Here is a 16,331-nt window from a genome sequence, read left to right on the forward strand (position 1 = left end):
TTGTAGGCCTGCAAGGAGGCCACTTCATGTGACTCACAAGCTGCTGCTGTTCAGCAGCTTCCGTGGGTTTTCCACTCTGCTACAGCAAACCATCATGGTATCTGACAGTCTGCAGCAGCACAGTAAGAATACTACCAAGTCTACACAAAAAACATGGAGCACTGGAGCATGGATCTGTGTCCCAGCTGTCTGAATTCCAGGTGGCTATCATATATACTGTAAAAGCAGAACTACAGCACATTATAAAGAATGTCCATTGGGTTCCACTGTTTTTAAAATTCACTGGTTTTATTGATTTTATGTGTATTTCTTGTTGTACATTGCCTAGAGCCTGGCATTGGCCAGGATGAGGGGATTCACAAAGCTAATAAATAATAATAATAATACCACTGTTTGTTCACATGAACAAGGCATCACCTATGGTGCCCAAGCTACACTGGATGTTGGGTCTAGAGCAGGACTGGACAAAAAGTATCATCACAATCCTAGTCCAGAAATAAGCACATCTGGATTTATGAAGGCTATAATGGTTTGTTCCACCATGTGAAGCACAGGACTCAGCATAACAGAGAGCTGCTCACACAAATACACATTCAGCAGATAGGTCAAGCAACTGCTAATCGCACAGTACTAGCTTACAAGCACTCTAGATAATAGCACCAAGTGCATGGAGAGGTGGAACTGTTGCCTCTGTCCAATGATAACACACATCCTTCTTCCCTCTATTTCCATGCACAGATCTTGATATCCTCTCTCCAACCAGTTAAAACTGCCATACAGGAAACCTGTAAGCATCTACAATGCACCAGTGAAGAGCTGTGATTCGGGGCTCTTTTCAACATAGTAAAGAAATTGGTAGCAGATCTGTTGTCAACATCAAACAAATTCTGCTGTCCACTTTAACCACCATTAAGTATTCTATCAGCACTGACATTAAGTATGGCTACAAAGCTTCCCAGGGTACCATCAGAGTAATTAGATGTTGAAATCAAGGACTGAAGCTCCCACCAGCAACAATCTCAGAGAAAGACCTCACATCCTTTCTCTCACATGAACAGCAGCAGTACCAACAGTTCTGCCCTGCCAGAAGAAAACACTAAAATGCTATTTAAAAAGTCATCTGTGTTTTCTTAAGGAAAGCCTGGAAGGAGGAAGGGAGGGAGAAGGATGATATATACTTCCAAAAGCATAATAAAAATAATAAATAAAAGTCCAGCTCTCAGGTTTTATGATCAACCATTCAGTATACAGGCTGGCCCTATAAAGTTTTTATTGAACTGTCAGAAAACAATACATTTTTGTCCTCAAGTGTTCTTTGGCCAGTGCCACCAAAACAAACACATGAATTCAGCTCAGATTCCAGCATAAAACCAGAAGCTCATATATAGAACAGGAAAATTTCAGCTCCCTTTCTGCACACAATCACCTGAAAAGCCAATATGCAACATTCAGCAATACCATAATACATTGAAACAACACTGTGATTCACATTCTGCTTTCATACATAAACCATGTCTCTGTTTCACAACTATATTCATATATGCTACCTTCCTTTCATTTACTTATTACCTGTTAAAGCCAATATTTATACGTATTATCTAGCAAAGCTAATGTAACTTAGAAGGTGGGTGATATGAAGCATTTTGGTGCGAACCCAGTCAGCATTTTAAAAAATCCTTTTCAATTTTTCAGATTCCATTGTTATGGATATAATTCTAAGACCAGTCTGGAAACTGCTTAAGATGGCAACTGATGCTTCATTTGGATATTAGAAAGCTATTGTGTTCGTTGGGGAACATATGTGTAGTGGGACTTAGGTGGCTCTAAGACGATCAATGGATTTTTTTTCTGTTGGTGACCACAGCACACAGAGACAATGACTACAGGCTCCCCAACTTTTGTGTGTGTGTGTGTCTGCGCCCTCAAACCACCCTATGGAGCCACCATTGGATCTACTGTGGAAGTTACATACAGCCACCTAAACCGATTTTTACAGTGGGGCCAACAGCAGTTCCATGGGTCAGTCTGCAGACACAAAAACATCATGTGAGGGAGAGGCCAAAGCTACTTCTCCTATGCTGTGTTTGCAATCAGGAAAGAGCACTGTGCTCTTGGGAGGCACCAAACTTGCACTGGACATGTGACATAAACTCACCATGTTACATACAGCACAAAGTACTCAATTGGCAGACTAAGCCCTTTTGGCTCATGTCCTGTCCCCAAGGCTGCCATAATGTTAAACTGATAAAAATACTGCATTTAAGTGTAGACACTGTAACCAAACTCAGTGGATTCTGCTATGTCTACACAGCCACAGAAAAACTTGAGATATCTACTAAGAATGCAGCCAATCACAGCTCTCTGAAGCATTATAGAAAGCCCAGCCAGGACACACGTATCTTAGATGAATTGCATGGAGCCACACACACATGAACAACTTTGGTGATGGGGACTTTAGAGAAAGAACACTTTGCACAAATGGCAAAGGATGAGAATATTGGGTTAGATCTCAACTAAATTTCCCAAAGGCAGAATTTAACTTTCCTGCCATTTCCCAGCCCACTGACCTCCATGAAAGGCTGCTCTTGGAAAATGGGGAAATTGATGGTAGTTGCCAATTTAATCTGGATCCAACCCACTGTTACAGAATACTGCCAACACTACTGTGTTCAGAGTCCTTACAGGTAACTGAACCTCAGGACACAAACTCCAAACCAGATTCTCCATTCTTTTTACTTGGAATACAAGGACAATGAATTCCATGCACATATAAGCAGAAGAAAAGGACAAATTCCCCCCACACCTATACACACATTTACATGATCTCCTGTGGCACTACCTTTTATCCTTCAACAGTTAAAGTACCCCCATACACTGGGCACGAGGTAACTATGCACAGAACAGAAAGGGGGAGAGGTCCCCTAAGAGATATTCCAGAGAACATCACTGCAGTTTGGTGCATTGTCTATACTCTCACCTCTCAACAAAGCTAAGCAATACTGTGCCTTCTCATAATAAAAAGTAACAAAACCTGCCATTGTTTAGGACTAATTACAGTGTTGCATAGTGCAACAAAGTCTAAGCTCACCATTCCACAATTATGCCTAACAAAAATTTGCCCCAAGCTACTTGGTTTTAAAAACTAAACTTCTAATCACACACATTTCACAAGTGTCAAATCCTTACTTCTCCTTGCACAGTTTCGTTGTACACAACCAATAATCTGTGCCATGAATGTTAAGGATGTGGCCCTCTTGTTGCAAAATTCCATCCAGACAATGCCCATGAAAACAAGGCCTTTCTGGGTCGTCTTCTGTCCAGTGAAGATGGAAACTTGAAGGCTTTTTCTTCTCAGTAAACTCCACAGTGTCAGACAGTGAGCGAAACTGTCTTTGAAGGACTGTTACCATTTCTGAACAAAGCAAAAAGCAAACACAGCAAATCAGTCGTTAAGTATTGTTTTAAGAATGTTAAAAGTTTTACACACCCACCCACACTTCATAACATGTACAAATGTTATTTTAAAGGGTATTTACAAAAGGTCTTGAAGCAATGTTAATTGTAAAATGCTAATAGCAATTATAATCCTGGGTGTAACATGACATGGAAGTTAGCAGAGCACATAACATGATCTTGTGCTATTTTACTATTCACATGTGAAAGAAGAAATAAAGTGAGGAAGAAAAAAGTGTTCAGTGTTATCATCCTAACTCCTACATTACCTATGGGAACACAGAAAGGGCTATGGCACGGTCTTTCCCTCTCCTAAGAGGTCACTGTTCATCTACTTACTTTGTTTAACAGAGAGTCAGAAGGAGTCTTGGAATTTCCTCAAAAGACATAATCAAATATAATCTTGCTGGAGGATTACAAACTGCTGCATACTCCACTGGGGTAAAAAATAAGACACTTGGCCAAGTCAATTCTACTCCTAGTGCCTTGTGAAGGGATTGGGGGGAGGGGGGATTTCCCATCACTGCCTCCTGATCCCTGACACCCATCCAATCTGATCTGAAACACTTTTTTCCTTGGGATTATGTTCTAATAAAAAAGCTTCATGGCCAGTACTGAGGGAAATGCATAAGCATAAAAATTTACACATACGCCTTTTCTTCAGAGCGACACACTTTTTTCTGGGTATGTAGAAGAACGGCTGTTTGGATCTCCATAAATACCTGAAAATGAAAAATTTTAAATATTGTAGGAAGAAACTAATACTCTAAAAAGATAGTAATATCTTTGACAAGGATCTACAGAAATCTCACAAATTAGCCTAGAAACCTGCTAAATTTAATTATTAATTTGACAAATGCAAAAATGACTTTATCTTCAATCAATACCCCGTGTCTGATTAGTGAACTGTGAAGTAGGCATAGGAACAATTTTTCTATTTGATTAATTTTTAAATAGCACAGTCTGATAACTATTTTACAAGGTTTTTAAAAATTAAGATTATTCAGTTAGAAAACTCTGAATAGAATCAGAATTCTCCATTCAATAAGTATAATAGAGAATTGCACAAATACATATGGACAGGTTTCTTACCTGTAACTGATGATCTTCGAGTGGTCATCTGTGCAATCACACATATGGGTATTCCTCCGGAATGGCCCTGACCTCGGAGAGTTCAAAGCAATCTTGATCGTAGATCTGGCGCGCCTCCCCCTCGTCCCGGGGCGGAGCCACCGTTTGCGCATGCGTGGACGAGGGGGGAGGCGTCTAGCCACTCAGTTTCTTCCCGCCACCGGACAGGTGGAAGACGTGCTAGATGAGTGTCCAGCAGCGGGGAAGGCTGGGTGGGTCTGTGTGATTGCACAGATGACCACTCGAAGATCATCAGTTACAGGTAAGAAACCTGTCCATCTTCTTCGTGGTCTCTGTGCATTCACACATATGGGTGATTAGCGAGCTATCCCTTCGGAGGCGGGTGCTGGATCTGTAAAAAGTATGCAAGGTTAGACCAGAATGTAATGAGAGTGGTACTTACGGTGGTCAGTCGAAGATGGAGCGAAGTACAGCCTGTCCGAAGGAGGCATCACGCCGGGCACGAACGTCAAGAGCGTAGTGCGAGGCGAAGGTAGATGTGGAGGACCAGACCGTGGCATCGCAGATGTCCTCTATAGGGATGCCCTTCGTGAAAGCTGACGAGGTGGCGACGGCTCTGGTAGAATGAGCTCGTATGTGTTGCGGGACTGGTTGTTTCGCCAGTTGGTAGCAGAGTTCTATGGTGGCAACGAGCCACTTAGAGAGCCTCTGAGTAGATATTTTGCTGCCCTTATTATGGGTGGCGTAGGTGACAAAGAGTCTCGGATCCTTACGGAATTCTCGAGTTCTGTCTATGTAGAAAGCTAGCGCTCTGCGCGCGTCCAAGTTGTGGAGAGCCCTCTGGCCTGCGTCCGAGGGGTGCTGGAAAAAGGCTGGTATGGTTGACTGTTTCCCTAGGTGGAATGGAGAAACGACCTTTGGTAGGAAGGTCGGGTCGGGGCGAAGGACCACCCTGTTACTGTGAAAGATTGTGTAAGGTGGGTCCGCCCTCAGGGCACAGATGTCGCTAGCCCTCTTGCCTGTGGTGAGAGCCGTGAGTAGTGCTGTTTTCCACGATAGCAGGTGCAGTGGAATAGATGCCATGGGCTCAAAGGGTGGTTTCATGAGCTGGCTGAGCACTAGAGAGAGGCTCCAGGTTGGGAGGAGTTGTCTGACTGGAGGGTGTAGACGAATGATGCCCTTGAGGAATGCCTTCGTGGCATGATGAGAGAAGACTGTTGTTCCCCCGATGTGGGGGTGGAAGGCAGAGATAGCTGCGAGGTGTACCTTCAGGGAGGAGTATGAGAGGCCTGTTCTTGAAAGTGCTAAGGTGTAAGTTAGTACCTGAGAGATGGTAGCGCAGTTAGGGTCAAAGTTGTGTTGAGAGGCGTAGTGAGTGAAGCGCTTCCATTTTAGTAGATAGGCTTTCCTAGTGGATGGTTTTCTACAGTTCACTAGGACTTGGCGGACGTCCGGGGAAAATTCTAAAAACTGATTCTCCAGGCCGTCAATTTGAGGGATGCCGGGTTGTGGTGTAGGACCTTGCCGTCCTGTTGGGAGAGGAGGTCCTGTGTTTGTGGGAGGATTAGGAATGTCCTGTTGGACAGGAACAGGAGGGTGGTGAACCAGGGTTGGCGTGGCCACCATGGGGTTATGAGGATGCAGTTCGTGCGGTCTGTTTGGATTTTCTGCAGGACCCTTGTGATGAGTGGGATGGGGGGAAACAGGTAATGTAGTTTTCCCTTCCAGGTTTGGAGGAATGCATCCCCTCTGGAGAGCTGGGATGGTGGACCTCTCATGTAGAAGTGGGTGCACTGGGCATTTGATGGTGAAGCAAATACATCTATGCTCGGGGTTCCGAAGGTTCTGAAGATTTGTCGGATGTATTGAGTGCTGATAGACCACTCGTGGTTGCTGGTCGAGTGGCGGCTCAGGGCATCTGCCTGGGTATTCTCAGTCCCTGGTAGGTGAACGGCCGTGAGGAAGATGCCCTGGGTGATGCTCCAATGCCACAATGCCAAGGCCCTCTTGCAGAGTCTGATGGAGGCGGTTCCTCCCTGCCTGTTGATGTAGAAGACCGTGGCGATGTTGTCGGAGGTGACCTGGACGTGCTGATTCCGTAGCGATGGGAGAAAGGATCTCAGCGCTTTGTGTACTGCAAGGAGCTCTAGGCAGTTGATGTGAAGGGATCGCTCGTAGTCCGACCATTGGCCTTGGACTGTGAGGGTTCCTAAGTGGGCTCCCCATCCCCACCTGGAGGCGTCCGTGGTGACGATCACTGATGGAGGGGCTTGTTTGAACGGCATGCCCGTGCGGAGATGATGTTCCATAGTCCACCATTTGAGGGATGTTGCGATGTGCGATGGGAGGGTCAGGAGTGTGGACTGATGCTGTGTGTGAGGATGAAAGGTCCTGACGAACCACATCTGCAGGGGTCGCATGTGAAGTTTCGCGAAGCATAGGACTGCGGTGGTTGCTGCCATTAGGCCTAGCATCCTCTGAAACGTGAGAGCTGTCTGGGAGCGCCGGGCAATGATGGTGTTGGCCAGAGACTGTATGCTGAGTACTCTGTCGTGCGGTAGAGAAGCTGTTTGGGAGACTGTGGAGATGTCTGCTCCTATGAACTGAATTCTTTGAGTAGGGATTAGTTTGGATTTTGATAAGTTGACCTGGAGACCGAGTGTGGCCAAGAGGGAGAGGGTAGTGGAGACGTCCAGTTGGAGTTGTTCCCTTGAGTGGGCGACGATCAGCCAGTCGTCTATATATGGGTATATTGATATGCTTCGTTGGCGTAGTGATGCGGCAACCACTGCCATGCATTTGGTGAAGACTCTCGGGGCCGTCGATAGGCCGAATGGGAGAGAGCGGAACTGGAAGTGCTGCTCCCCTACGGCGAATCTGAGAAATCTTCTGTGATGGTGGTTGATTGTGATGTGGAAGTAGGCATCCTGTAGATCTATGGATGCCATCCAGGAGCGTTCTGGAATAAGCGGAAGGATTGCCTGGAGTGTGATCATACGGAATTTCTTGTAGGTGATGTGGAGGTTTAGTTTGCGAAGGTCGAGGATCGGGCGAAGACCTCCATCTCTTTTCGGCACCAGGAAGTAGCGGGAATAAAACCCGGTGCGATGGTATTGAGGTGGAACTGGTTCTATCGCGTTCTTGTTTAGCAGGGACGCGATTTCTGTCTGTAGAGGTGCGGACGAGGGGGTGGTAAGAAATCTGTGATGTTTCGGGGTGGATGTGAATTCTATTAGGTATCCTCTCTGTATGATGGCGAGGACCCAAGCGTCCGATGTTATGTCTCTCCAGGCAGGGTGGAACTGTTGTAGACGGGTGTATGAGTGGGGATTTGGCTGAAGGAGGGAAACTGGACGTCTCGTGGCAGGGTGGTCAAAGAGACGGTTTTGAGGTAGCTGCGGTCTTTTTGGAAGTTTGAGTGCGTGGTCTGTATTGGGATGACAGTTTGGACTGGGGGGTTTTTCGTCTCCATGAGGTTTGCTGTCTGGGAGACTTGGTACCCTTATGGTAGGTGGACTTCCAGTTCCTCTGCCTGTTGAACTGGGGTTGGTGTTGGGAGACCCCCAAGCGTTTCGCCCGTTTCCTGCCGTCATCGACTGATGTGAGGATGTCGTCTGTGGCCGCGTTAAACAGGCCAAGGCCGTCGAAGGGTAGGTCCTCAATCTTATATTTAATATCCGGTTGGAGTGACGAGGACCTAAGCCACGCATGTCTGCGTAAGGCTATAGCTGAGGCCAAGGCTTTGGAGGAGCACTGTGCAGCATGGCGAGCTGTGTTGATCTGCTGCTTGCTCAGTCTTGCTAATTCCTGTAGGGCGTTAGTGGCTGGTTTTTGTGATTCCTCGGGTAAGGAGGGTATCAGGGTGTTGAGGTAGGTGGTTAGATTGTATGCATATGCTGAAAAGCATGCCGTGTAGTTTTGTATCTTTGTTGCAGCTAGCGAGTATATCTTTCGCCCTATAGTATCGAGCTTCTTGCCCTCTCTTTCCGGGGGCACTGGGTGTCTCGTCTGCTTTGACTTCGAGGAGGAGTGAACTATTATGGAGTTGGGAGCCGGGTGGGTGAACAAGAACTTTGCGTCAGGTGCGTGGATCTTGTAAAGGGCTTCGACTCTTTTGGAGGTTGGAGGTACCGATGCCGGCTTGTCCCAGGCTTCCTTGAGTGTTTCGAGGAGGACGGGAAGCATAGGAAGAGAGGAGCTTGATGGGAGATCTGCATGTACGAGGTCAAAAACGACATCAGAGACCCTGGGTGCGTCTGTGTTGAGTTTCAGATTCAGCGAGTTCGCCATATTGGAGACTAAGTCAAGGTAGGATTTCGGACCCTCTGATGGAGACAGGTCCGCTGGCTTAGCTATGTCGGAAGCCGGAGATTGTAGGTCCGATCCCGAGGAGCGGTCGGATTCGGAGAGTTCGGCTTCGGAGTCGTCGTCGGTTCCGTGCTGCAGGTCTGGTTGGGTTTCTACAGGTGGTAGCTGTTTGTTGGGCGCAGTGTGTATGGAGCCCGATGGTGAGGGCTGTTTCGGTTCGAGGTCGAGGCGACTGCGTTCGTCATGGGGCTGAACGAGCCTGTCGTAGTCGAGGTGGTGCGCGCGCGGGGATGCTTCGTAGTGTCGGGTTCGATCGCGTCTGTCCGCGTGGTCTCGGTATCGAGGGGAGTCGTGGTAGCTGTGGTAGTAGCGTCCTCTCGAATCCGAGCGGTAGCGGTCGTGAGAGAGGGATCGTCGGTGCCCTCGTCGGGTCCGGGGAGAGCGAGATCTAGACCTCGACGGGGAGTAGTAGGAGTATCTCTCTCTACGGCGGCTGTGGGAACGGTGACTGCGGCGGCTGCGGGAACGTTGACGGCTGTCCCTACGGCGGCTGCGGGAACGTTGCCTACGGTGGCTGCGGGAGCGTCGGCGACTGCGTGAGCGTTGGCGGCTGTGAGCTCTTGGTGTGGGTTGCCGGGGTAAAAGGACTCTCGGAGTCGAAGGTTCCCTGATAAGGGATTGGGCTTCCAGCGGCTTAGAGAGGTCTATGAAGGCGCGGGGGTCGAGTGGTTGGTGACTCCTTGCAGGGGAGTGGGCCTCGAGTATTTGGTCGGGTGGAGAGTTGGTGATTGACGGCGACTTGGAGGAGATGCGCACAATCTCCAATGGTGTGATGTTCGGTGTCGGTGTCAATTTCACTGTTGGTGTCTTGGGAGCCGAGGCGGAGCTCGTGGTCGGGTTCGATGTCGATCTTACTGCGGTCGAGCTCGTGGTCGGGTTCGAGCTCGTGGGTTGCCCAGATTGGTCGGAGGGTCGATGCACAGACTTGGGTTTCTTTATGCTGGCGGTGCTCGTCGGATCCACGTGGGCGGACTCGGAGCGGTGACGCTTTTTGGTGCCGTTTGACTTTGTGGTGTGTTTACCGGACTTAGGCTTGCAGGGACCTTGAGCCACGGAAGCTGCCGGCTGCGCCGTTCCCACGTGGAGTGGGGAAGATGGCGGAAGCTGGTGTTGCGCGCCATGCGGTCGGAGGGAGGCTTCCATTAGATGGCTCCGGAGTCTCGCGGCGCGATTCTTGCGGGCCTGTTTGCCGAACTGGCTACAGTGGACGCAGGAATCCGTGTGGTGGGTCTCCCCAAGGCAGAAAAGGCAGAGGGAGTGCCCGTCAGACGATGGGATCTTGGCGGAGCAGTGCGTGCAGCGTTTGAAAGTGATCTTGTCCCTTCCTTCCATCCGCTCGCGGGGAGGGGGGGGGTGAGGGAGAAAGTCCGAAAGATAGTGAGGGAGGTTTTTTTTTTTTTTTTTTTTTTTTTTATACGATACCAGGTGAAGATGAAAGACTGAAGTTGGAGATTTGAAGAAAGAAGTAGGTTCGCTGGAGATTGCAATGAGGAAGTTGGAGATCAACGAGGTAGGTGCGATCGGGTCAGCGGTAAGGAAGAAACTGAGTGGCTAGACGCCTCCCCCCTCGTCCACGCATGCGCAAACGGTGGCTCCGCCCCGGGACGAGGGGGAGGCGCGCCAGATCTACGATCAAGATTGCTTTGAACTCTCCGAGGTCAGGGCCATTCCGGAGGAATACCCATATGTGTGAATGCACAGAGACCACGAAGAAGATACACAAGTGACAAAATACAAGAGACAAAAAAACCCCTGGTCTTCCAGGGTTTCAGAACAAAGCTGACCTGTCAAAAAATCAGAAAACTGTTGACCCAGTTTTAGTATTTTTACGAAGCAACTTTCAGAAGTTGGCTCACTTGCTCTCCAACTTTTTTGCTTGGGGGAGGGGAGTCCCCAGCTAATTATGCTTCACCTCAATCCTGCTCAAGCAAAGATCAACAAATGTCTTACCAAAATCCCTAACCAAAGGGGGCCCAGTTATACCTAGGACCCAACAGCAGACACAATTTCTAGAGAGAGGGCTGGATTCAAAATAGACCTTGCACAAATGGAAGGTACTTCAGGTCATGCAAATAAAATTGCTTGCTTGTGCTAAGCGTACTCTGACACTGACATACCTATGGAGCCCTCCACACTTAGAGACCAGTGGGCTGGACAGAAGGAATATGAAGCCACACTACTAGTTTAATTAATTAATTAAACATATCTATATGCCCGCCTTTCTTATGACCATCTCAAGATCCAAGACTTGCCTATATACAGAAGATGTAAATAATGTTTTCCCATGATGTCTGAACTGAGCCTTTAGTTAATTCAATATTATGGAAATCAACAGGACTTAAAAATGTTGTAATCATGGCTTACATTTTTACTTAACCCCAAAACAATGTGGATTATAGGGTAGCACTTTTAAAAAGATTTTACTGTCCTGTTACCGAAATCAGAGCCAATAGTTAGATCTTCAAAACTACTCCCATTACTTATTTCCCCCTTCTTTTTTCACATTTCAAAACAAAAACATTTGCTCTACACATTTCAATGCCTATCCCCAAGCCTTAATCAATGCATATCCCCAGCCTGAATCACTCAGCAGTGTAAGACGCTAATGCTTTGTTTCTCTGACTCAAGCATATAGATGATCACTATTTGTTTACTTCATTTGTACCCTGCCTTTCTCCCTAATGGGGACCCAAAGTTGCTTACATGGTCCTCTTCTCCTCCTTTTTTATCCTTACAACAACCCTGTGAGGTAGGCTAGGCTGAGGGAATACTTTTAAACACCTACCTGACTCTTTCTTCCTCCAGTTTCTTTTGCTCCACATCCATAGCCTTCTTTACAACCTTGTACCATCTTTTGATATCGAAAACTGGACAGCCTGTGGTACAAGTATCTGTTAGCAATCTGAGCCCCATTCTTCCTTCATGCAACTCTGAGTAGTACTATAGGGAGAAATCCTAAGCAGCTCTTCTCAGAAGTTGGTCTCCCTGCATTCCATTACTCCCAGGAAAATTTTCTCAGGATAGCAGCTGTGGTCTCATAATAGCCATGCAAAATTGGTTTGACAGCAAATAACCAACCCAAGATGATGCACTGAATTTAATTTTGAATCCAAATTAACAATATTTTAGATACTATATTGTCTATACTGGATATTTTTAAACTGTGAATCACAAAATATTTATTGATACTTTATGCATACCTGTTTAGAATTATAAAGCTTGTTATCCCATCCATCCGATTTTTATCCCGGTGATTTCCCCAGGCAGAAACCCATGTGTCAAATTCACACTGGATTTCTCTAACAGGTGATTCAACACATGTCATCAGCATTGTGCCTGGAGACACGATGCTCTTCCCTGACCTTGGATGGATAGGAACTATTACTGACCAAAACCTGGAAGATATTACAGGTGTTGGTTTAAAAGAGTGGGAAATTTGAACAAATTGGTGCAAGAAGAAAAATAAGGACTGAAGAGGTGAAGCAATCCATCCCCAGTCCCTTTATACAAACAGGAGATGGGCTTCATTACATCAGCAGTTGCCATTATGGATTCCTCTTACATTTCTGGTAACTCAGTTTTTTGTTATTTATTACATACACTCCTTCTGTATCTGCCTTAACTCCAAAGGTAACAATGAAAAAATGGAGAGAAAGACTAAACAACCAGAAGACACCAAATATCTCCCTTGTATAATGAAAACAATGTACTAAATATCTCCAACACAAGAGATTGCACAATTGCAATAAAGAAGGCCAACGCCATGCTAGGAATTATTAGGTAGGGAATTGATAACAAATCAGCCGGTATCATAATGCCCCTGTATAAATTGATGGTGCGGTTCATTTGGAGTACTGTGTGCAGTTCTGGTTGCCACACCTCAAAAAGGATATTATAGCATTGGAGAAAGTCCAGAAAAGGGCAACTAGAATGATTAAAGGGTTGGAACACTTTTCCTATGAAGAAAGGTTGAAACGTTTGGGGCTCTTTAGCTTGGAGAAACGTCACCTGCGGGGTGACATGATAGAGGTTTACAAGATAATGCATGGGATGGAGAAAGCAGAGAAAGAAGTACTTTTCTCCCTTTCTCACAATATAAGAACTCGTGGACATTCGATGAAATTGCTGAGCAGTCAGGTTAAAACAGATAAAAGGAAGTACGTCTTCACCAAAAGGGTGATTAACATGTGGAATTCACTGCCACAGGAGGTGGTGGCGGCTACAAGAATAGCCAGCTTCAAGAGGGGATTGGATAAAAATATGGAGCAGAGGTCCATCAGTGGCTATTAGCCACAGTGTGTGTGAGTGTGTGTGTGTGTGTGTAATTTTGGCCACTGTGTGACACAGAGTGTTGGACTGGATGGGCCATTGGCCTGATCCAACTTGGCTTCTCCTATGTTCTTATAAATAACAATGTGCTAAATATCTCCAACTCATAAATAACACACAAAACACTAGTATTACTTATGAGAAAAATTCATAATACACACACTGTTGCCAATAAATACAATTCAGAATAACATAAACCAAACCACCAAGTTCCATTACAGTTCCAGGCTTCCAAGGGATATGTAAAGACTTATACAGCACTCAAAGGTGATAAAAATATATTCTCCAACTGTGCATAAAGTATGTTCTCGACGGAATTTTGATCGTTATATTTCGATTAATATCTTTATCAAGAGATGCACATATGAATAACTAAAAGCCTTTTCTCTGAGGCTCTCTAAACCATATGTCAGCTTCAAAAGTATTTATTTTAATACTGCTTATCTCTGGAGTCTTACAGCCTCTGTAATATTTGCGACTCAGTGGTACATACTTTACGCTGAGCCAGTAACTCTCTGCTACTGGCCCAGCATATAGTACATTGTTTTCATTACACAAGGGAGATATTTGGTGTTTTCTGGTTGTTAACTCTAAAGGTGACAATCATTCTAATACAGTTAGAAAACCATACTCAAATGAATGCCCAATTACATGCCCAGATTTCCTGTTTTTGCCCATGTCTGATTGATTTGATAGTTTATTTTTAAATTCCCACAGTTTACTAAATAAACCAATAAAACTTTCTCACATTGTGTCAACACTACAAAATGTATACTAGGTTTCCAATGGAACGTTTGGTACCTTCTTTTCTTTTTTTGTTTCTCTCTTCAGCGTGGTTCGAAAGTTGCCTGAAAATGATATATTCATCATATCCTCAGTTTATTGAAATCCTAAGTAGGTCTACTTAGAACAGAAGGTCAATTTTACTCAATGGTGCTTAATCCCAGGGAAGTGTTCTTAGCATTGCAGCCCCAACCACCACTTCCCAAACCGCTCAAATATATTAAACACTGGAACTACTCTAAACAAGAGAGTCAAGGCCTCATTGTTTCTACTCTGAAAACCCACAATCAGATCCTGAGCCCTTTTTGAAACGTTACTTGCCCTATGAGATGGGACACCCAAACCCACTTTCAAGGACCAATGCTCTACACTCTTTAGGGCCTGAAGGCTCCAAAGGGATCAATTTGTTGCATGGGATGTACATTTCAATCATCCCTGCACACAATAAAAATCAATCCCTGTTAGAGCTGTATTGAATAATGCTGTTCTGTCTACAAGAGAGGCAGAAGTATTCCAAGTGCTATACCTATTTACTAAAAACTGAACACTTCTTCCAAGCATGGGTACCTTTACTTTCACTTCACCCAACCTCATCTGATTAGCTAAAAGGAGTTAAGAACATTTGTTTAATGTGTTCGTGATTCTGAGAAGAAGCAAGTTAGTACGCTTTCTCTGATTATGTAGCAATTAATGCTTACCATTCATATTCATCATTCAGCACAAAAAGAATTTTCAGCACCACTATGACAACAGCTACTGCGATAATGTCATATTTCACTTTCCGGACAGTTTTATTCCCAGGCTGAAGTGTCAGAAAGTCCACTTCCCCAATACCAATTTCTTTGACCACTCTACAAGTCCAATTGTGCATGTCATCTGATGAATCAAAAACAAACAAACTAAGGACTAATTCAACATAAAAATTCCTACCTAGAAATGAATGTTCTGTAAAGGAATCTGCATATGCATGCAGATCACCTTATGTGGGCTGTGTAATAACTGTGCAGTGCTTTTGGGGCAGTGTTAAAGTTGCAATCCCGTGCACCCTTGAAGTTGCAAAAACAAGTAGAATTGTATTGCAAAGCAAAGATGCTTATGACTACAGAGCAAGTATTTCAGGAATGACAGAGGACAAAAACAGAACATCTTGAAGTACACAACAGTCTTGGTCACCTAAAAAAATTTCTTTAGAAGTCTGCTCCTTAGAGAAGTGCTCTGCCAGCTCATGTTCCTATGAAATGGACTGGGTTTACTGTGAAACTGGAGTTCCTCATTAACGCCATTACATGCCCACCCTGAACCATATCTTAAAACATAGCCAATATTATACTTTTGCAAACATCCCATATCAGGAATCTTAAACAGTCAAGCTTCAGTTTATGCTGGGAACAATTCAGCCAAAAATAAAAACTTTAATTGATTTCAATGTGAGACAGTCCAATGCTCCAATTGACATAATTGTAATTTAAGTTCTGTTGAATCGCTATGTACTGTAGAAACTGAGTCTGTGAAGTTCTGCTCAGTACTGGTGTTAACAATCCATGGGCTAGTTTGTATTTTAACAGTAATTTTTAAAAAACAATTTCCATTCTCACTTTTACACTGTGTTAAAAGTAACTGCAAACCCTCATATCAATAAATAAGTATTTTCCAAGATTCAAAGAAACAACATTTCTAATTTCTCTGGGTTTGTGCATTCCCCCCAACAATGACTTTTAGTGCAATCCTTGGGGGCGAAAGGCCATCAACACCTACACTAGCATTATATTCCCCAAGTATGCCTTTATTTATGTTATTTATAGTCTGGCTTTCTCACTGAGATTCAAGGTGGATTACTCAGAGCAAATTGATACAATCAACAGGATGGGACATCAAATAAACAATGCAATAGGATTTGGACTGCAGAAATCTGGAACCGAACAGAAATCTTAACATCGCTAAAACAAAGCTTAAGTATTAATACAGCAGCTTAAACAATGGAAAAATTACACAGTAAGATCCTACTCAGAGCAACAGACAGTATGAACTATATTCAGTAGGCCCACAATCCCTAAGCCTTTACCAAAGCAACTTTCTGAACTTTTTATTTATTAGTTAAATTTCTATTCTGCCCTCCCTGCAAGTGGGCTCAGAGCAGATTACAACAAAAGTTAAAGCATCAGATAAATTATAAATAGTTAAAAACAATTAAAACAGCCGGAGCTGAGCTGTACATATAGTTTCCAGCTGGTACCCCTGGGCCTCTCAGACTGTCTAATCTGGGCCTTATAAAATAGTAACTTGAACTTCAGCAAGGGAGGGTGGGT

General features: G+C 44.9%; 1 protein-coding gene across 2 annotated transcripts in view; it reads right to left on the reverse strand.

Annotated features, from left to right (window-relative positions):
* TAF1B (TATA-box binding protein associated factor, RNA polymerase I subunit B) overlaps positions 1-16,331 on the reverse strand; it is a 67,893-nt gene that overhangs the window by 1,465 nt on the left and 50,097 nt on the right. For both annotated transcript variants that reach the window (XM_060234025.1, XM_060234033.1), the window contains exons 10-14: positions 14,724-14,901; positions 14,044-14,090; positions 11,699-11,789; positions 4,105-4,175; positions 3,187-3,412 (exon numbers count right to left, since the gene is read on the reverse strand). In XM_060234025.1, coding sequence (XP_060090008.1) covers positions 3,187-3,412; positions 4,105-4,175; positions 11,699-11,789; positions 14,044-14,090; positions 14,724-14,901 — 613 coding nt within the window. The remainder of the gene's footprint in view (positions 1-3,186; positions 3,413-4,104; positions 4,176-11,698; positions 11,790-14,043; positions 14,091-14,723; positions 14,902-16,331) is intronic.

Source organism: Heteronotia binoei, chromosome 1 (assembly GCF_032191835.1).
Source record: "Heteronotia binoei isolate CCM8104 ecotype False Entrance Well chromosome 1, APGP_CSIRO_Hbin_v1, whole genome shotgun sequence".
Classification (NCBI taxonomy): domain Eukaryota; kingdom Metazoa; phylum Chordata; class Lepidosauria; order Squamata; family Gekkonidae; genus Heteronotia; species Heteronotia binoei.